The 20,587-nt window shown below is 56.6% G+C and overlaps 1 protein-coding gene across 4 annotated transcripts in view; it reads right to left on the bottom strand.

Moving 5' to 3' along the window:
* Nucleotides 1-551: 551 nt before the first annotated feature.
* ST3GAL1 (ST3 beta-galactoside alpha-2,3-sialyltransferase 1) overlaps nucleotides 552-20,587 on the bottom strand; it is a 91,166-nt gene continuing 71,130 nt past the window's right edge. For all 4 annotated transcript variants that reach the window (XM_047783208.1, XM_047783209.1, XM_047783210.1 and 1 more), the window contains 6 exons: nucleotides 14,658-15,568; nucleotides 10,870-11,066; nucleotides 9,486-9,665; nucleotides 8,225-8,270; nucleotides 6,770-6,889; nucleotides 552-5,413 (listed from right to left, as the gene is read on the bottom strand). In XM_047783208.1, the coding sequence (XP_047639164.1) occupies nucleotides 5,240-5,413; nucleotides 6,770-6,889; nucleotides 8,225-8,270; nucleotides 9,486-9,665; nucleotides 10,870-11,066; nucleotides 14,658-14,972 (1,032 nt within the window). In that variant the 5' untranslated portion in view covers nucleotides 14,973-15,568 and the 3' untranslated portion in view covers nucleotides 552-5,239. The remainder of the gene's footprint in view (nucleotides 5,414-6,769; nucleotides 6,890-8,224; nucleotides 8,271-9,485; nucleotides 9,666-10,869; nucleotides 11,067-14,657; nucleotides 15,569-20,587) is intronic.

Below are 20,587 nucleotides of genomic sequence, written 5' to 3'. Positions count from 1 at the left end.
TTCTTTTTTTTTTTTTTTTTTGTCTTTTTAGGGCTGCACTTGCAGCATCTGGAGGTTCCCAGGCTAGGGGTTGAATCAGAGCTGCAGCTGTCAGCCTACATCACAGCCACAGCCATACCAGATCTGCAAGCTATCCCACAGCTCACGGCCACACCGGATCCTTAACCCACTGAGCAAGGCCAGGGACCAAACCCACATCCTCATGGATCCTAGTCGGATTTGCAACCCACTGAGCCACAGCGGGAACCCCCACGATGTGTTTATTCTTGATCTCACACCCCCTCTGAGGGGCCTGCATTGTGGTGCCCACCAGACAGAAGAGGCAGCTGAGGTTCAGAGAGGTTGGGTGACTTGCCGCAGTCACACAGCAGGGAGAGGCAAAGCTGCGTTTAGGAGGAAACTCTCCATATCCTGACCATCTGGCCACTTGGTAGAGGCGGACATTAACCCAGGCAGCGCCTCGTGCAGACTGAAAACATCTCCTGAAGGGAAGCTCTGAAAGGCAGCCCCAAGGGACAGCCCTTACAGAAAAACCAACATACACATCCAAATGATAAAATAATTATTTTATTTGCTTTGATTTGCATCATTAGACATGTTCAACAATAAATTAAAAAACAAAAACAAAACCCAGAGCAGAGGCTGAGGAAGACAGACCCTGGCCAATTTCATTCAAAAAAGCATCCAGATGAACGCTCGGCTGCAAAACGCGGGAGCGAGGTGGGGGACAGAGTGGAGAGGACACCACCACCAACCAACCCAACCCAACCCAACCGCCAAGAGGAAAAAGTGCTCAGGAAACTTTGGCTTTGGCTGCAGTTCTTTTAAATGATAACGTCCTGGGCGCCTATCCATGCTCACCTCCCGGGGCTGGGAGGGGGCTCGCGACCCAGGCCCCGGCCAGCGCTGGTGTCTGGTCCAGGGCCTCGGGCGGGTGGAGGACAAGGACAGTGCAGGATGAGTGTGGGTCTCTGATGAGCTGGGAGGGAAATGAGGCAGGAGGCAGGCGGGCTGCTGGGAGGAAATGCAGGGCCCTGTGGTGCGGCTTTCCTGGCCCTGCTCTTCCTCCAACACCCTCTTTTTTTTTTTTTTTTTTTTCTTTTTAGGACCGCGTGTGCGGCATATGGAAGTTCCCAGGCTAGGGGTGGAATCAGAGCTGTAGCTGCCCGCCTACACCACAGCCACAGCAACTAGGGATCTGAGCTGCGTTTGCAACCTGCACCACAGCTCACGGCAACACCGAATCCTTAACCCACTGAGCAGGGTCAGGGATTGAATCTGCCTCCTCGTGGAAACTAGTCGGGTTCGTTATCGTTGAGCCACAACGGGAGCTGCTGACCCCCTCTCCTTTTCTCTGCAGAGGTGTCACGGAAGGACACCCCCCGCCCCCCCCCGAGCAGGGCTCACAGCTTCTTAGCCCAGACCCCAGGAGAGGATGACGGCCAGCGGCCAGTGGCCAGATCTGTGCAAACCCGACGCCCACAAGAGAAACAGTGACAATCCCGAGCTCTTTGGAGGGGCGAGGACAGGTGCCCAGGCCTGATGGCAGGTGCCCCGAGTCAGCCGTCTTTGGCTTCCCTGCAGAAAGCCCTTCCGACCAGTTGTGGGAGGGAGTGGGCTCTTTCATCGTTTCTTTTTTTCCTTTGGGTTCAGGTGACTTTGGAGAGGACAGTTTGAGTAAACATCACAGTTCTACACATTCTCTGTGATTCTCTTCCACTTTTGACCCCAAGGCTCAGTTTGCCTGGAGGCAGGGTTGGCCTCTTGCCAGCCCTTGTGGCCACAGCCGAGCCACGGATGCCGCCAAGCCTCTGAACCTGCCTCTCGCTCTAGGAATGGCCTGCCCCGCCTTCTGACCTGGCTTCCTTTCAGGTCCTATTTCCTGGCATCCGGCTTCTCCCACCAAGCCCAGCCCATGTGGCCGGCTGGACAATACCTGATGAAGCCAGGGTTTCAAAGGGAGTCAATTTAAGTCCTTTCTTCTCTGCCCCAGCTGACTACAAACCCGGCCTCCTTTCTCCAACAGGTGGGCGGGGGCCGGTCTCAGGGTGGGGGGTGTGTGGCTGCCAAGTGTTGCTTTTGCTCCAGCTTGAGAAAACAGCCTCTTGGGGCAGGGGCAGATGTCATCAGCCAGGCCTTTATCTTTTTTTTTTTTTTCCTAAGGTCTACACCTGCGGCATATGGAAATTTCCAGGCCAGGGGTTGAATCAGAGCTGCAGCTGCCGGCTGACACCACAGCCATAGCAACACTAGATCTGAACCACATCTGCAACCTACTTGTGGCAATGCGGGATCCTTATCCCACTGAGCAAGGTCAGGGCTCAAACCCGCACCCTCATGGATACCAGCCAGATCCTTGACCAGCTGAGCCACGAAGGGAACTCCCAGCCCAGGCTTTTGATTTTCAGGCTCAGCACTGATTTTTGCAGACAAGGACACCTCAGTTCCAAGGAGCTCCCTATCTGCAGAGCGGACAGAGGCCTGGGCTGGGCTCCGGGGGCCCTGGGAAGCCCAGCTGCATATAATGGATCTAGGAGAGCCTCCCCGCATGGGTGCTGCTTACCCTGCAGCTGATGCTCAAATCCCCATGGGAAGCCCTTTTGTCCAGCTCTCAGCCACCCTTTTACCCCAGCACAGGCCCCGCTGGTTTCAGGCAATAGTGCATTAACCTCGGCTGCAACGGCTGGCTCTTTAAGAGGTGGCTGCTGGGAAGCCAATGAGACACAAAGAGACGTCTGCTGGGGCTATGGGACAGCAAAGTGTTGTCTCTGCCACTGGAAGGATGGTGTGAGAAGGCATAGGTCCCAGCTTGCCTCAGGACCCCGTGGGCAGCCTGAGAATGAAGCCGAGCAGAGGCAGAAACCTACACCCACGGATTCTTTGAGGGGCTGGATGAGCCTGGCTGGGAAAGCCCACCTCTGGGTGCTTTAAATAGGGAACCAACAACATCCCATTTCATCAAAATCTGTTCGACTTGCGCTATTTGTCACAATTGGTTCACATTTGCAAGTCACTTCCCTTTTCTGGCCTTGCTTTTCTCATCTGTAAAGCGGGAGAGCCGGATGGCCAGGGCTGGAAGGCCATCCAGTGGGAGAGAGGGAGAGGTGGGGTGGGGACCGGGCGGCTGGCCCAGGTGGCGTGCAGCTTGGCCATGTGCACCTGTCCACTCGGGGGACCTGAGCTGACTCAGCCCAGCCCAAGGAAGCAGTGCTCCCTCTGAAGCCGTCATCCCCAAATGGACTCGGCCTCCAAAGGTCAGCCCGCACTGTTTCCACGTCGGTGTCCACGTCCTCAAGGTGAGTCCCCGGGATTAATCAGCCGACCAACACATGCCCGCTGCGTCCTTCACGTCAAGCACGGCCGTGAACTCTAGCCTCTGAGGATTTATGTTCGGAAGAAGGACCTCACACGCATCTATGAGCCTTTATTGGTCAGAGCAGCTTCAGTTTGGGAGAATGTTCAAGCTGGAACAAGGTTTTGTTTTGTTTGTATTCTGGATTCTGAATCTTTGAGAATCTCATGAAAATGATGGAACCTCTCCCCAGGAAAAATACTCAAAGAAAGACTCGGGGGAAAAACAAACGGCACGTGATTTCTGGAGGTTTTTGAGTGCCCGCTGCCAGGTCTGAGTTCTGGTTATTCCTCCTCCCCAGGCAGGGGAGGGCAGGGCTTGCCAGAGGGCTGCAGGGAGCGGTGGAGGCAGCCCCGCCACACACACTTCCCAGACTGGCAGCCTTGATACCCTACCGGGATATGACCCTGCCTCTCAAATACCAGTGGCCTTTTAGGAAAAAAAAAAAAAATTTTTAATGAAATGTCAGTACCTGGAGCCAACAATCACTGCCCTCTTAATGTCTGCGACTCTACTCCCCACCCAGCCCTAAGATGGTGCCACTGGGTTTGCAGATTTCTGGCCTGAGATGGAATCCAAGTCCACAAGGAGCAAGAAGAAAGGAGGGGTTGGAAGAGAAGGCAGCGTAGCACATTCTGCAAACCCACCAGCCTGACACCCCAGGCTGTGCCCACCAGTGAGCCCTCGAGCCTGAGACACCCCTGTACCCCTCCACCCTGGCTGAAGATTCCCACAAAACTGGCTTCCAGCGCCCACGCCCCAGCTACCAGGCGAGGCGAGAGCAATTGAACCACAGAGGACAGACGGTGTCTGCTGAATTTTCAAAAACAAAACAATAAATAATCAGGAAGGCTGACGAGGAAGAAAGAGCAGCTGGGATGTGAAGGATGAGGTATCACCTTTCCCCGCTGATGGTCGCCTTCCCAGGATGTCCCCGCAAACCCCCAGGACACCACGCAGGTGGCCCACGGGGATCGGGCCCAGAGCGCAGACCCTTGGGGAAATTGCAGGCTGGTGGCGGCCCCTCTGCGTGGCTCTGGAAGGTGACGGGCACCAAAGCCAAACAGTCTGAGGAACGAAGAAGGGACAGTCCATGGCCGATGGGCCTCGGGATGGCGCAGGGCATCCGCCGAGCTTTGCTCCGACTCAGGCGCTGGCTCGGGAACCTAGAAAAGCTGTCGCCAGCTCCAAAGCAAGGGAAGCGCATTGCTGGGTCCCTTCCCAGGGTGGGGCTTTGCCTCATTTCAGCCCACGCAGGCATTTCTCCCAAGTACAAAGGCACATGGAAGTGGTCAAATCTGCTCTCAGCCATCGTTATAACCTCAAAGCTGGATGACTCCAGGGAACGTCAGCTTGGGAGGACGGCGCCTCCCAGATGCTTAGTGTCTCTGAGGACCTGTGGGGTGGGGAGCCACCACAGGTGGCCTCCGGGCAGAAAGGGGAGGGGGGGTAGTCCTGCCACGCGAGCGGGCCCTATGTGGCCTTCCCGGAGGGGCCCCCCCACCCCCGCCCCCGATCAGGAACTTCCTGGCGAGAAACAAAATGTTGGCCCTGCACCCCTCGGCAGAGGAGCATATCTGCACATCCTCCCTGGAAACCATTCTCTCCCTTGGAACCTGGGCATCCAGATGGAACCTCTCCCGAGCCCCCCACCATCCCCCAGCCCAGGGCAGCGGTGGCGAGGGGTTCTCCCCACCCAAGATGGGTTCTGAGACTCGCTCTGCAGCCCTGGCAGGGCTCGGCGACCTTGCTGAGCAGAGGCTGCCAAATGTCAGGGTGCAAGAGCTGCGAGGGGCACCTGGGCACACCCCTGAGGCTGGGCCACCAAGTTCCCGGGGCTGCACGTCGAGAGGTGAGCTGGTGCAAGTGTCCTTAACCTGCGCGGCGTCATCTGCCCTTGAAGATCCGGACCTTGTTGATGGAAGCCAAGATGGTTGTCACGTTGGACTCGAAGTCCCCGTCGTGCACCCCGGTCTTTCGAAAAGCCCCCGCCGAAGGGTTGTTCTCCCAGTAGTGGTGCCAGTTCCCTTTGCTGTCCGCCCCAAAGCCATACAAGTCCACCTGCCGGGGGCAAAGCAAAGGTGAGACCCGGACAGAGGGGCTGCAGGTGGAACCTCTGAGAAAGGGAGCCTGTATCCCTGGAGTCTGTAAACACCACTTCCAAGGACTCACAGAAACCACTCCACTCCCCCCAGGAGCCCCGAACCCCCAGGGGCTTTTGGGGAAGCAGAGACAAGTTAAGGCAAAAGTCGAGTCCACTGCCGAAGGCACAGTGGGAGGCTCCTGCGTGCAGCTGGCCCTGAGGGGGCTGGGGCCCCTTCTGGGGGTGGGGGGTACAAACTCTCTCCCAAGGCTTGAGGAACAGGGGTTCAAAGCCAGCCTCCTGCCCCCAAACCCAGCTCTGCCTCCGGCTACTACACCCTGCAGGCACCAGTTCCCTTCTCTGAGCCCCACTTTGCTCATCTGGAAAATGGGCCAAGGGTGACAACCACAGTGAGGTGGACGCTGCCCCTTTTCTCCTCTTAGGTGACATCCCCTGGTCCAGGGGTCCTCACTGTCCAGTGGAGGGGGGGCTTCTTTCTTTGATGCTTTTTAGGGCTGCTCCTGCGGCATATGGAGGTTCCCAGGCGAGGGATCAAATCGGAGCTGCAGCTGCCGGCCTGCGCCAGAGCCACAGCCACGCCAGGTCAGAGCCACGTCTGTGACCTACACCACAGCTCAGGGCAACACCGGATCCTTAACCCACTGAGCGAGGCCAGGGATCGGACCTGCGTCCTCATGGACGCCAGTCAGATTTGTTAAATACAGAGCCACGATGGGAACTCCCCACCACAAATGATTTTTAATGCACAGTCCAGACTGAAGCCTTGGCCCCAGACAACTCCGCAGATGACAACTTGCTCCTTTATTCGCCCCCAGAACTGAGCTTCCAGCCACTGGGCCCGGCTCTGCCTCGGGAGCTCACACAGGAGGAGAACATGCTACAGAGGCGGCATTGCACAAGCCCTGCCAGAGACGGGAGCTGAGCTTCCAGAAGAGACAGGCTGTGCTGGGGCCTGGGGGTGGGTGGGTGGAGGTCAGCCCGACCGCAGACGCTCTGCTGCCCACCCCCCTCTTTTTATAATGCTCTGTTGGTTTGTTCTGTTTTGTTTTGATTTTCTTTTTAGGCCGCTCAGCAGCATATGGAGTCCCCAGGCCGGGGATCAGATCCGAGCTGCAGCTGCGAACTACGCTGCAACTGTGGCAATGCCAGATCCTTTAACCCACTGTGCCGGGCCGGGTATCGAACCCACGTCCTGCACAGACACCTCCAATCCCATTGTACCACAGCGGCAACTCCTCACCACCCCTCTTGGCAACCTGGGATGAGCAGCCCTGGTGCCCTGGGAGCGGCGGGCGGCGGGGAGGGCATCCTACCTCGTCACAGATGTGCAGGGAGAAGATCACGGAGAGGATGCCGGTGGACGGGTAGCGCCCGTGGCCCTGCAGCCACCTGTCGAAGACGTACTTGATGAAGGCCGGGTGATAAATCAGGATCTGCAGGGGGAGGACACGGCCCTGCATGAGGGCTGGCGCGGGCACAAGCGCGTGGAAGGTGCCACCCGCTGTTGTGGCCACGGGGGACACAGCGGCGACTGGAACTCACACCCCTGTGCTTGTGGGGCTGGCTACGCTCTCAGGGGCAAAGACAGACTGTAACCTCAATCACAAAGGGACAGAAGATGCTAGAAAAGAATGATGAGACTGTGGAGAGGAATGAAGCAGAGACAGGTGACAAAGCACTGGGAGAAAAAGGCTCACTGACAAGGTGACATCTGATTAACAATCAAATGAGGCTGGGGTGTGCCCATCGTGGCGCAGCGGAAACAAATCTGCGTAGCATCCACGAAGACGCAGGTTCGATCCCTGGCCTCACTCAGTGGGTTAAAGATCTGGTGTTGCCATGAGCTGTGGTGTAGGTCACAGATGTGGCTCAGATCTGGCGTTGCTGTGACTCTGGTGTAGGCCAGTGGCTACAGCTCCGATTAGACCCCTAGCCTGGGAACCTCCATATACAGTGGGTACGGGCCTAAGAAGACAGACAAAAAAAAAAAAAAAAAAATGAGGCCAGGGACGTGAGACTTGCTGGAGAAGGTTCTGGGGAGCAGCAGGAGCTGGGAACAAGGACACTCTTGTCACGCTAGGGGAAGACACACACTCTGAGCCACCCCTTCTGCCTGACCTGGGTCTGACTGACCTCCAGTCTTTAAAATAAGCCCGCGTGCTAAGTTTCCCTCTCCTTGCATTACAGATAAGGAAACTGAGGCTCAGAGAGGCTTAGTAACATGCTCAAGGTCACATCGCCAGCACTGGGAGGACCTCAGCTCCAGCCTAGCTGTGCGTCTCTGGGCAATTTACCTGACCTCTCTGAACCTGATCGTCCATGTACATATGACAGCATGAGCTAAGGTCTGGGGTGGTGGGCCCTTCCTTCATCCCCCTGCCCTCTACCTATGTCTCATCCAACCCCGTACCAGGGCCACTGGGGAAGGTGGCGACATGGAGACACAGGAGGTCAGGTCTGCCTTTGAGATGCTCACGCCGCAGGGCAGCAGTTCTCAAAGGGCACCAGCATCCCCAGGGGACTTGTACAAACCCAGGGTTTCTGATTCAGCAGATCTGGGGTGGGCCTGAGGATTTGCATCGGTGACAAGCCCCCATTTGCGGACCCTCTCTGGGGGCCATCTCTCTACTCTCTAAGTGGGGGGCCATGACCTCCCCCAGCCTGGGGGCCCAGGGACTCTCCGTGGCGAGATGATGCTCCCCAACAGCAGACGGAGCCTTGAGACCAAGGCTGAGCTCAGAGGACAAAGCACTTGAGTCTCGTCTCACCTTCTCCTTTTTGACTTTGATCTTGGCGGGGACAGGAACATAGGTGCTGTGGGAGGACAAGGAGGGTGGTTAGTGTGGGGAGGGAGCTGCCTGGACATCAGCTGCGGGGGCTGGAGAGGCAGGTGGGGCGAGGGGGGCAGGCACAGGCATCCCGAGGGACCCCATCTCCTCAGCAGTGGCCCATCGCGGACGCCAGAGGGCGCTCGTGGCTAATCCGAGGGCCGTGTGCTGTTTCATGCTGCCTTCTCCCACTCAAAGGTTAAGAGGCTCCAGGCACCCCTCAGCAGAAGGAGCACAGGGTGGGGGCACAGCACCCATGCCCCGCTGCTGGGAGTCTGGCTGATGAGGCTCACAAAGACCTCTCTTCCACCTGCAAAGTTACATGTGCCCCCAAGATGAGGGCATGGATGCCCAGGCACCCGGCCTCCCGGTGCACCTAACTCGGGTACAATTCACGCTCCAGCTGTGGGACCAGGAGGAGGAGACGGCAGCTGAGCCCTGGCCTGGTCCAGCTCCCCGCCCACCCCAGTCCGTTTCTCTCGCCGCCCTCCTCCTGAGAGCCCAGCCCCCCAGTTTCCTGCACCTGAATCCCTCTGGCTTCCTAACTGGGCCTCACACCAGTTAGGAGGCATTAGGCCACCTGGACACCAAAGCCACTTCTCTTCAGGCAAGAATGGGGTGAGGGGCGAGCCTGGCTCTGCATAGCGGCCAAGCCTCCAGGTCTCCCTAGAGGACAGAGGTCATGAGACAGACTACGGTCAAGGGAGAGACACGAGCCGAGGGCCGCCCGGTGCCCAGGACACATGCGAAGACGTGGGCTCCCCGATGCTTGAGCTGATGAGGCCCCCGACCCCGTCTCCCTGCCCATGCCCCCACCAGCCAGGCCATCTGACAGTCTGAGAAGTAGCGAGGGGCCGGCATCACCACAGAGACGAGGAAGGGGTCAGAGCCACCACCTGCCGCATCCTTTCCAGGGAGGGCCCGGGGTCTGTTCAGGGGGAGTCTTGAGGAGGAGGAAGGCTGGAACTTGGGGTTCATTAGAGTGAGGGGAGGAGGGGGACCACGAAGATCCAGAGGCGGCCTGGGGGCTGGGGCTCTGCCTTCCAGGAGGAGGCTTGGAGGAGCAGGTGGTTTCGGTAGAGGAACAGCATGAGCTCGGCCACAGTGAGGGGAACAGCATGGCGGGAGGCTCAGAGGCCGTCCTTGGCGAGGAGCAGCCGGGCAGGCAGGACCCTCCCCCAGGTGCCCCAAGGGGACTTACTGGGAGATGGTGCCGGTGGTGGTGGCACTGATCACCCACTCCAGGTCGGTGGTCTTGAAGGGGACCAGGATCATGCTGACCTCCTGCGCCAGCTCCCGGAAGCTCTCGGGGTACACGAAATGGTGGGTGGTCTTGCTCCCGACGTCGGCCTCAAACCCCTCCGTGGGGGCCTTGTTCATCCTGAGGGGGAGGGGGGAGAAGGATACACGTCACGTCGGGGGCACAGGTTCTGAGGGTCGGCGCTGGCTCTGAAAGGTCCGCCCTCCGTCATTCAGCCCCAGCTTCCTCATCTGTACAATGGGGCCATTAAGGCACAGCCCCAGGCTTTTGTGACTTTGTCCTCACTTGCGATCTCATCGGAGCCCAACCACGGCCACCAGTGCTGGCCTCCTGTGCAGGATGCACTGGCCGGGTCCAGGGACGAACCTCATTAACCCTTAATGTAACTGTGTCCAGTAAATATTCTATGGTCCTACTTTTAAGGCTGAAGAAATCTGAGAGCAAAGAATTTATCCCAGGACACAGAGCTACCCTGGCAGCCTTGAATTCGGGGCCTGTCTGACCCTGAACCTGACTCCTTGGCCCTCATAGTAGACCATTCCCACTGGACTCCAGGTACACTGAGGCTCCCAGGGGCTGGGTGAGCATCTAAAGACAGAAGGTCAGAGGTCACAGAAACAGGTGACGATTCCAGAAGGTGCCTGTGTTTCTCACGCAGGGGCGCTGGTGTCCCTGGGTCAGGCGACTGGCATGGTGGCATCTTCCCGGAACATCTATTTGACTTTGGTGACTGGGAAACTTTTATTTTCTTGCTTTTCAGGGCTGCACCTGCAGCATATGGAGGTTCCCAGGCTAGGTCAAATCAGAGCTGTAGCCGCCGGTCTACACCACAACCAGAGCAATGTGGGATCCGAGCCGTGTCTGCAACCTACACCACAGCTCACGGCAATGCCGGGTCCTTAACCCACTGAGCAAGGCCAGGGATTGAACCCATGTCCTCATGGATCCCAGCTGGGTTCTTAACCTGCTGGGCCACAACAGGAACTCCCGGGGAAACATATTTTAGCTAAAAATATATAGTTATGTTGTGGCCTAAACTGCAAAACGAGGGTGGATTTTAAAGATTAAACAAGAGTGTTTCAAGTTAGTTCTGCCCTCACGCCAGGCCTCTCCAGGCCAAGCTCCCGGCCCACCGGGTCCCTCTGTTGAGGGTTTTCTCTCTGCATCCAGAGAGGCGCTGCTGGTCCAGCTGCATCCTGCAGTGCAGGTGGGGAAACCAAGGCCCCGAGGGTGCAGGGAGGGGTCCGGGGTCATCAGGTGAGGCTCGGCACACCCGGACTGGGCTTTCGACCTCCTGACCTTGAGCCAAGGGTCTGGCGCTCACCTCAGCACGAAGTCGTGGCTGTCTATCTGAGGCCCATAGTAGGACTCCTTCAGGTTGCCCGAGTTGCCCACGACGGCGCAGCGCCGGCAGCTGACCAGCCTCTTCTCCAGCAGGGGGTCCACGTTCCCAGGCACCACCTGGAACAGCTCCCTGATGGTGTCGTTCAAGTTATTGGGCTGCTTCTCCCGCTGGAGCCTCTGTGGGCCGAGGATGGAGGGCTCGGGTCAGCCTGGCTGTGCCCCTGCTGCTGGGCTCGGTTACCTGGCCCCTCCCGGGTACCCATCTTTCTGCTGGGCACCTGGCCATGCAGGCGGCTCAGATGACACCTCCCCTGCCAGGATCCCAAGGGCCCCCCAGGGAGGTGGGAAGGCGAGAGATCTCTCATTCATTCTGCAAGGATTTATTAAGGACCTACTATGTGCTAGGTACAGCTCTGGCATCTTGAGGCAATGAGACTGGCCAGTAGGAGTAAAGCAGCCTCCAGCCCACCTCCCCTGCCTCTGCTCACCCTCCCACCCTCTCAGCTCCTGCAGCCCCGGGACCACTGGATGCCAGCCAGAGCCAAGAATCAGCCCTCTGCCAGAGGCACCGAGGCATCCGGCGTCTGCTGAGCCAACGCTTCTCATCCTTGAAGACGACGTCCAAGATCAGCTGCGCGGGGACCTCCCTGCCACCCGGCGGGGGAAGACGACCAGCCCGGGACGGAGGGGTTTTCCTCGATGCAGGACTCTCTGTGCTAAGAATGGGACAAGTGGGTCGCCCCACTGAGGCCTTCTGTACACACACACCCCCCCAAAAAAAGAACTGCAATCAGGATCATGAGCAGATTTTCGTTCACCCCTGTTCAGAACAGCACGAGTGCCAAAAGCTAAACGGTCAAAACCCCTACAAGGGTGTGTCAGGGTGAGTCGATAAAACAACGTAACACAACACAGCATCACCGGCTATGAAGAAGGAACATTTCAGTATATGCTACAAATGGCAGAGTCTCGAAGGCACTTAACGCTTAGTGAAACAAGCCGGACACAGAACGACACACACACTGCACGCGTCCACTTACAGAAGATGCTAGACTTGCCAGATTCATGGAGACAGAAAGGTGATCAGTGGTTGCCAGGGGCTGAGAGGGGTGGGAGGGGCTAAGGATTGTTTACGGGGACCGGGGTTTGGAGGGGGTGGAGTAGTGTGTTGGCAGTGGTGATGGTTACTGAGTGTGATGGATGCATTTAATGCCACTGAATTGCACGCTTATAAGTAGTTAAGAGAATACATTCTGTGTCATGTATATTTCCTCACAAGACAAAAACAACATCTGGACGAAACACCGACTCTGACAGGATCTCCGAGGGCAGGGCCTGGCCCACAAATACACGCTCACCTGAGAACCCCACATCTCACCGGGGATCCCACTAATGTGCGAGAAATGGGCCCCAGACCCGGCATTTCTAACAGGCTCCTGCTGAAGTTCCTGAGCCACGGGTCCCATCGGAGCTGCTGGCCTGCGCCACAGCCACAGCCACAGCCACAGCCACGCAGGATCCGAGCCACGTCTGCGACCTACACCACAGCTAACGGCAACGCTGGATCCTTAACCCACCCAGCGAGGCCAGGGATTGAACCCACGTCCTCATGGATACTGGTCGGGCTCTTAACCCTCTGGGCCACAACAGGAAGTCCCCCCGGGATGGTGTCGATGCCAGTATTCTGTGTTGCGTCTGGAGGACAGGAGTGCTTTCCGGATGCGGTGTCCCAATTCTTTATTCAAAATATGTGGTCCATGTGCTTCAAGAAATCCAGAAGCTCTGAAGGCCTGCTCTTTCTCTTGATTTCTATGTGTGAGGCCCCTCCTCCCCGCCCTCCCGTCCTCTCCCCCCGCCACCCTGAGGAACCCCTTTCACGTGGCCACCGGAGGCTAAACGCCTGCAAAGAAGGACTGCAGGTCAGGGCTGGGATCGGGATGCGGAAGGACAGTCTGTTGAGATGTAGCATCAGGGGCTCCGGTGGTGGCTCAGCAGGTTACCAACCTGACTAGTATCCATGAGGACACAGGTTCGAGCCCCTGGCCTCGCTCATTGGGTGGGAGATCTGGCATTGCCATGAGCTGTGGTGTAGGTCACAGGCATGGCTCGGATCCCACATGGCTGTGGCTGTGGTATAGGCTGGCAGCTACAGTTCCAATTGGATCCGTAGCCTGGGAACCTCCATATGCCACAGGTGTGGCCCTTAAAAAAAAAAAAAAAAAAGATGGTAACATCACATGGGAAAATGCTCAGCTTTCACAAATGCTGAAAGGATGCAAATTCACTATTCCTTGCCCATTAAAGCAGCAAAAATAAATTAAAACGTTAAAACCTAATGTCTGCAGTGTTGTAGAGAAACCTGGTGAGGTGACTATTATTACCTCCACCTGAGACTCAGCACGAGGTTCCTCAGGACCAATCTTGATTAGATAAAGAAAGTCAGGAGCAAAACCCAGGGACCCTGTGTCCCCATCCCTACCGCTCTGCCTTGTGATTGTCTGCTTTCCCTTCGCCCCGATGCGGCCCTGCAACCCAGAAAGGGAAGCCTGTCGTTTCCATGTCACTATATTGGCATCTCGTAGGTGCTCAATAAATCTTGTGTGAATGGCCATTTCTCACCCCCCCTCAATCACTTTGCGTTCAACAACCAGAATGACTTTTCACACAACTGGCTGCGATCAGGGGACTCCTCTGGGTAAAATTCTACGTTGGTTTCCTGTTGCACTTTGAATGAACCCCAGACTCCTCCCCCTGGGTCTTGCCCACTCCCAGAACTCCTCTCCTGGCAGCCTCCTGGGCTCAAGGCCACATAGGGCTTCACAGCTCCAAACACCAAGCTGCCCCAGGACTCTTGCATTTGCTATTCCTGTGACCAGCAGCACTTTCTCCAGATCCTTCCATGGCCAGTGCCCTCTCTGCCTCTGGATATCAGCTCAAGTTCTGCCCCTTCCCTGGCGATCCCACTTACCAAGTTCCCCACTGAAAGCTTTTCCCTATAGCGAACCTCATTGGTCCCCCTGGGAGCACTTCCCTATGAGCCTGTCTTATTTATTTGTTTCCTATCTGTCTCTCTTCGCCAGAACATCATTCCGTGAGAATAGAGATCTTGTCGTTTTTCTTCTCAATACCTGTAGTGGGTTGAACTGTGACCTCTAAAAAGATGCCTCCAAACCCTAACCCCTGAGAATGTGACTTTACTTGGAAAAAGGGTCCTTGCGGATGTAATTAAGGAATCAGAGCGGAAGTCATCCTGGATAGAGGGTGGGCTCTAAAGTCAATGACAGGTGTCTTTCCAGAGAGGCGTTTGGGACCCCGGGAGGCCCGGAGAAGAGACCACGTGCAGGCGGAGGAAGACTGGAGGGAGGGTGCGTCTGCAAGGCCAGGAATTCAAAGTATTGCCGGCGATGCTCAGAAGCTGGGAGAGTGGCAAGCGCCCGACCCTCCCTCGGAGCCCCCAGGAGGGACCAAACAGCTGATGCTTTGATCTCAGAGCTCCGCCTCCAGAATCACAAGAGAATGCATTTCTGTCGCTTTAAGCCACCAAGTCTGAGGTCTGCTGCTGCAGCAGACACAGGAAATGAATGCAGACCCCCGGCTCAGACATCCCTAGCGGATCCTCAGTAAACAGATGCTGAACGGGTGAATGAATGAAGGACTGGTATTCTGAATTCTGGAAAGCGCCTGGCAGGGCTCCCGGGGCACACCCATGGGACCGGGAGCCCCCACCCATGCCAGCGCCAGTCCCGCCCCTCAGCCCCCCGCTCTCACCAGCCACCACTTGTAAGTGTCTTCCTCCAGGAGCGCGTTCTTGGCCGTCAGCAGCGGCTGCATGGACCGGTTGAATCGCTCATCGAACCAGGCGGAGACCCTCTGCTGCTCGATGCAGCGGGTGCAGGTGCAGGGCCTGTAGGGGTATTTCATGAGCTTCTTGAAGTTCTCGGAGAGCTCGATGACCATCTGCTTGGGGAACCAGGCGGTGGTGACCACGGTGTGCGAGTAGTTGAGGAAGAAGGAGGTGAGGAAGATGAAGAGGACCAGGAGGGTGAGCACCTTGAGGGTGCTCTTCTTCCTCACGGGTGCCATGTCTGCCTCCCCGGCCGGGGCGCGGGGCAGGGGGACCCCAGGGATGGGGTGCAGGAACCCACGCCTAACGGACGGGCACCTCCCAAGAAAGATCCCAGAGACGGAAGGGAAGCTCGGTCACAAGGCAAGGCAGGGACTCCCAGGGAACCCCAAAGCCTCCCTCGGCCAACTCTGCTTCGGGGCAATGGCCACGGGCGGTGTCAGACGTGGCACCGTGATGTTCAAAGGCTACGTGGACCACTCATGGTGGGTTGGCTCCGCGGGCGTATAATTAGTCTTTCCAGAAAATAGAGCGGCCTGCTTGTCACCAATCCTTAAAGAGCCGATAATGTCTTGTGATGAGGCTTTCATCAAACTTAACAACGCTGACTTTTTTCCGCATCCGAGGAGGTGGAAGGGTCATCAATCCTTGTGACCATCCAGGGTCCCTGGGGTCGAGAACCTCGAAGGTCACGGGGCAGGTCAGAGGGAAGTTGTTTTTGCCACTCTCCTCCAGAAAGGATCTTAATCAGAGCCTGGTCTTGTCCATGCTGTCACCAGAGATGCGGCAATGAAGCAGGCAGCCGGACGAGGACACTGAAGGGCATCTGTGGCATCTGCACAGAAAAGAGGAAGAAAGTGGGGAGACTGTTACCTTTCATAAAACAGTATCGCTCTTTCTCCATGGCCTCGCATCATCTTCCACTCTGTGGTCAAGCCGACGTGGCAGGTGGCTACGGACACGTTTTTAGCCTCTTGAGCCTCAGCGTGTGCAGGGGTCCCCTGACCGAGCAGTGAACGCCCGTTCTGCAAGGTTGCTAAATGACACGGGAGGTGCCCGCCCACTCTTCCTGCACCCAGAACCTAGGGCATCTAAGCAAACCACCCACGTTTGCGAAATGAGTTAGTGGCGCAAGCACCACCAGGCACACAGATTGCTGAGCCTATGCTACTTTCTCTTGCGTGGAGGCTGAAGTTCAATGACAACCAAAATGGAATGCTTTGGGAGTGGCCCAGGCTTCCACCTGGCCCAGGTTTGGTCCTGGTTTACCAGTTGTCTGACTTTGAGAACGTTATTCAACCTTCCTGGCCCTCAGTTTCCCCTTCTGAAAAATGGGTCAATAATACGCCCACGGATAGAATGGTTATAAGACAAAAGGACTGATGCCAAGTGTCTCGTATTCATTAAGCAATGGCTAAACTTTCATTTTCCATTTTCAATATGTGAACAGATATTTTTGGATGACCCACTAAGAGCCGGATGTGACGGTTTATTCATTCACATCTAGTTCTTCAGATAATCGAGGAAGTATACTATCTGCTAGATAAGGTTTCTCAGGTCGTCCTTAGGAGAAATGGAGATTCAAAGGCATGAAATGACTTGCCCAAGGTCACGGGGAAAGGAAGAAGCGAGGTCTGAATCTAGATCCACCCCCCTCAGATCCCACACCCTGGAGGGGCTGGGGCACCAGGAACAGGGCAGATGTTCTGCCCTGGACGGGGCACCCTGTCTGGTGCCTGGCCTGCAGCTGACCACGGTTGGAGGGATGTAGAGAAAGAGGCCATGAATTAACCCAAGAAAGCCACCAGGGACTCTTCAGAGGCCCATAGCACAAGCCCCCACATCTCGCTGACTTGCTGGGCTTCCACCGAGGGCAGCTGGGGGCATCCGCTGAACCTGACCATGGCTGGGTTGGCCCTTACCTGGACCTACACCCCACCTCCATTTGTCTCATCAATTCCTTCCCCATCTTCAACGTGCAGATGGTCAACGAGCAGGATATAATTTTTCCAGGAAAGTGACAGCAGAAGGGAGGTTTTTTTGGGTTTTTTTGTTTGTTTGTTTTTTTCAGAGCTGGACCTTTGGCATATGGAAGTTCCCAGGCTGGGGGTTGAATCAGAGCCGCAGCTGCCAGCCTACACCACAGCCACAGCATCTCAGGATTCGGGCTGCATCTGAGACCTACACCACAGCTCACAGCAACGCCGGATCTTTAACCCACCGAGCGAGGCCAGGGATCAAACCCGGGTCCTCGTGGATCCTAGTCAGGGTCATTAACCACTGCGCCATGACAGGAACTCCGAGAAGGGAGATGGATTACATTTTGGGAGGAAGAGAGGCAGCTCAAAAACCAGATGACTTCCACGGTGGCTTTCCAGAGACAACCAGGGCTCCAGAGGTGCTGCAGCCCCTGCAGCTTCCTCAGCCCAGGTGAGGTTGAGGCAAGGTCATTCCATTTGCCTCCTGCTCCACGCTACCTGTCACGACAAACTGACGTGCTGAGAACCTAATGGTGTCCCAAGTTGTCCCTTCCAGCTGCCCCCTGCTCCTCCATCAAGTCCCAGGTCTGTCCTCTGAGTTAGATGAACCCGCTTGTCCTCAAGGACAGGCTCTGATTGAACTTGGCAGGCAGAGGATTCCCACCTCCCCCGACCAGTAACTGGTCCAGGGATGGAGAGGTAGCTTAATTCATCCAGAGTGAAGCTCCTGATCTTTGTTCTTTTGCTCTGGCCAGTTTGCCCTTTGGTTATGAGGCCAGGGTCATACTGGACATCTTGCCAGCTCATCAGAAGAGGGGAGAGCTGAATGGGGCCAGGCAAACAGTGCTGAATCCCCCAGTCTAGCCACTCCTGCAGCCCACCCTGCACTCGACTATTCAGTGGCCTGAGAGAATAAAGCCCCTTTACCATGTAAAGCAGACTGCCTGTAACTGGAAGCAATATGACTGACCTACAGGTCACAATTGCTCTGCCTCTGAGTCCTGCCCAGGCTGTCCCCATCATCCAGAAAAATCCATCCCACCCTGCGTGGCTCCAGCTCATTCTCCGGGGCTCAGCTGGCCCTGCCTCCTGGAGGGAGACCTGCCCACGCCTGGCCTGAGCAGGGGCCTCTCCTGCTTGCACAGCATTCCAGCTCCACGCTGGCTGCCCTGTTGTGCTTATCCGGCTCTTCCCCACACTCGGAGCTCCATGAGGACAGAAACTCAGTCCCACTCGCCGTGGCAGCCACCCTGTCACTGGGGACACACATGGTGTGAACACAGAGGTGAACAAAGGGCAAGGCGAGGACCACCGATTCAGAGGAGAGAGCCAAGCGGGAAAGCACAGACACAGAGGCTGATTCCCACCAGGCAGCACGCCCCACTTGCTGTGTGACTATGAACAAGTTACCGACCTTCTCTGAACCATCCCTTCAACTGGGAAGTGGGGCTGATAACACAGATCCTGCCCATTCCTGGGGGCTGTCAACCAGGCCAGGCCTGTCCATTGATCTGATTCACTCCCCACCAATCTCATGGGTCCCTGAGTTGTGCCAGGTTCTGGGCTGGGTGACGGGGATCCACTATGAACGATTCTAAGGTGGGAGCTTCCTGGGCACCTGCGAGGCTCCAGTGCCTTTGAGAGAAAGGAGGCTGGCATCCCTGGATGGAGTGGAGCAGCCGTGAATGTGGGTGACCTGAAGAGTACATGGGGCTGCAGAAGCCAGGATCAAGGCCGAGTTTCTCTGAGTGACGTGGAGACACACAGGCCAGTCTGAGCAGAGCAGCCACACCGTCTCGTTACATTTGTCTTTGCAACGGGCTGAGCCCACGAAGCTCCTACTGACTGTATCCCGATGCCAAGGCCAGAGACAAGTTCACTGCAACAGACGACGGCGGAACCATGTGGACCAAACAGAACTGTGAATCAGGGTCCCTGCTGAGTCCCAGCTCCGAGACAGAGACGTTAATGGTCTAACCGATGCTGGAGGTCGCGCGAGAGCTGGGACGGAGGGCAAGTCTAAGCTGCAGAAGCAGGGGGACCGTGACGCCCTCCTCCCATCCCATCTGGAAGGTCCTGGCAGCTGCATCTACAAGACCAGCGCTCTCATTCTCATCCCCCTGACCAGCAGGCACTTTCAGCCTGGTATCCCTTAGCACTTTCGAAAGCCCTAGAAAAACCTGCAGTGGAAAAGCAAGCCCTCCACCTTTCCCCCAGCGCCAGGGAAGAGACAGGAACACAAGACTTTCTGAGTTCTATGAAGCGAGGCAGCTGCAACACTCCGAGCAGTGGCCCTGGCCCCCCTGACATGAAACCTAGGCCAAGACGCCACAGGCCAGAGATCGCAGGGTGCCAAGTGCGTGGTGAGGGAGGCTGGCCACGCCTCTCAAAGCAAAGAGGAAGAGGAGGGCGGGGGAGGGGACATAGCTCCCGGTCCTTTCTGCAAAGAGGCGGTCATCTCACGGCCACCATCTCACGGCCACCGATGGGGGGCCCGGAGGCCCTGTATGTGACAGTCTGACAAGGCGACCGCACAAAGTGGACACAGACCAGAGCTCTTTCAAGAACTCAGGAAGGAAGAACTTCCCGAAGGAGAGTCACTCATGAAGATGAACTCCCCTGGCAATGGGGACATGGCAGCGATTACCAGCCACTGAGAAGCATTGTTTCAAAGCCTTGGAAAAGCAAATGCGTGAACGGGATGGGTTTGTGAATGTCGAGTGACGCCCCTGCAGCACAGTTCTTACGAAGCCGTGATGCTCTCCGGGCTCGCTGCAGAGCCTCCTGCCCTAGACCTTTGGCGGAATGACAGAGCAAACACTGCAGGTTGTCGGCGGTGCCAGCACTTCTCACAAAGAGCTGCAGGACTGTCCCCCAGGGGAGCCTCATATCACCTGGGAGAAATGAGCAAGCACGCTTGTCTCCTGAAACGGGAAAAGGTTCAGAGAAGGCGAGTGACTTGTCCAAAGTCACACAGCAAGATGGTGGCAAAGCCAGCACTTTGTTCCAGGCTTCCGCCTCCTCCTCCGGCTTCCTCTGTAGACATGGCTAATTGTCCTATGTCACCCGGGACCTGGCCTATGTCACAGCCACAGCAGCTCAGGATCCAAGTTTTGTCTGTGACCTACACACCACAGCACATGACAACGCTGGATCCCCAATCCACCGAGCGAGGCCAGGGATCAAAACTGCATCCTCATGGATACTAGTCAGATTTCTTTTCCCTGCACCACAATGGGAGCTCCTTTCATCACAGTTATTTATTTATTTATTTTTTGTCCTTTTTAGGGCTGCACCTGCAGCATGTGAAGATTCCCAGACTAGGGGTGTAGCTGGAGCTACAGCCGCCGGCCTGCACCACAGCCACAGCAACGCCAGATCCGAGCCGCATCTGTGACCTACACCACAGCTCACAGCAACACCGGATCCTTAACCCACTGAGCGAGGCCAGGGATCGAACCCACAACCTCATGGATACTAGTCGGATTGGTTTCTGCTGTGCCACAGTGGGAACTCCTTCACAGTTATTTTAAAGACCACATTTGGACGAGGTGCGGGTCCATTTCTGTTGTCTGTTTTCTTTCCTTATCTCTCTTTGGTCATTCGGTTCTGTCTCCCAGACTGCCTAGTAACGGTGGACACTGCACGTGCTGAAGGTGTAGCGGCTGAGGCGGAGGCTGCCCTTATTCGGGAGGGATCTTTTGCTCCTGGAGGCAGGGCACACAGGGACACGCGTCGTTCTGGCTGGGGACTGCGCTGACCAGGGCTGCACGCAGTTATCATGATGGCTGTTTCTGGTCTGACTTCCTTACAGGGCCTAGGTCTTCTCAAGGTTGGGCTGCCCACCAAAAGCCCCCTTCCTTGCAAGGCCTCGT

The sequence above is a fragment of the Phacochoerus africanus genome, chromosome 6, assembly GCF_016906955.1.
Source record: "Phacochoerus africanus isolate WHEZ1 chromosome 6, ROS_Pafr_v1, whole genome shotgun sequence".
Classification (NCBI taxonomy): domain Eukaryota; kingdom Metazoa; phylum Chordata; class Mammalia; order Artiodactyla; family Suidae; genus Phacochoerus; species Phacochoerus africanus.
This window is presented reverse-complemented; position numbering and strand designations above follow the sequence as displayed.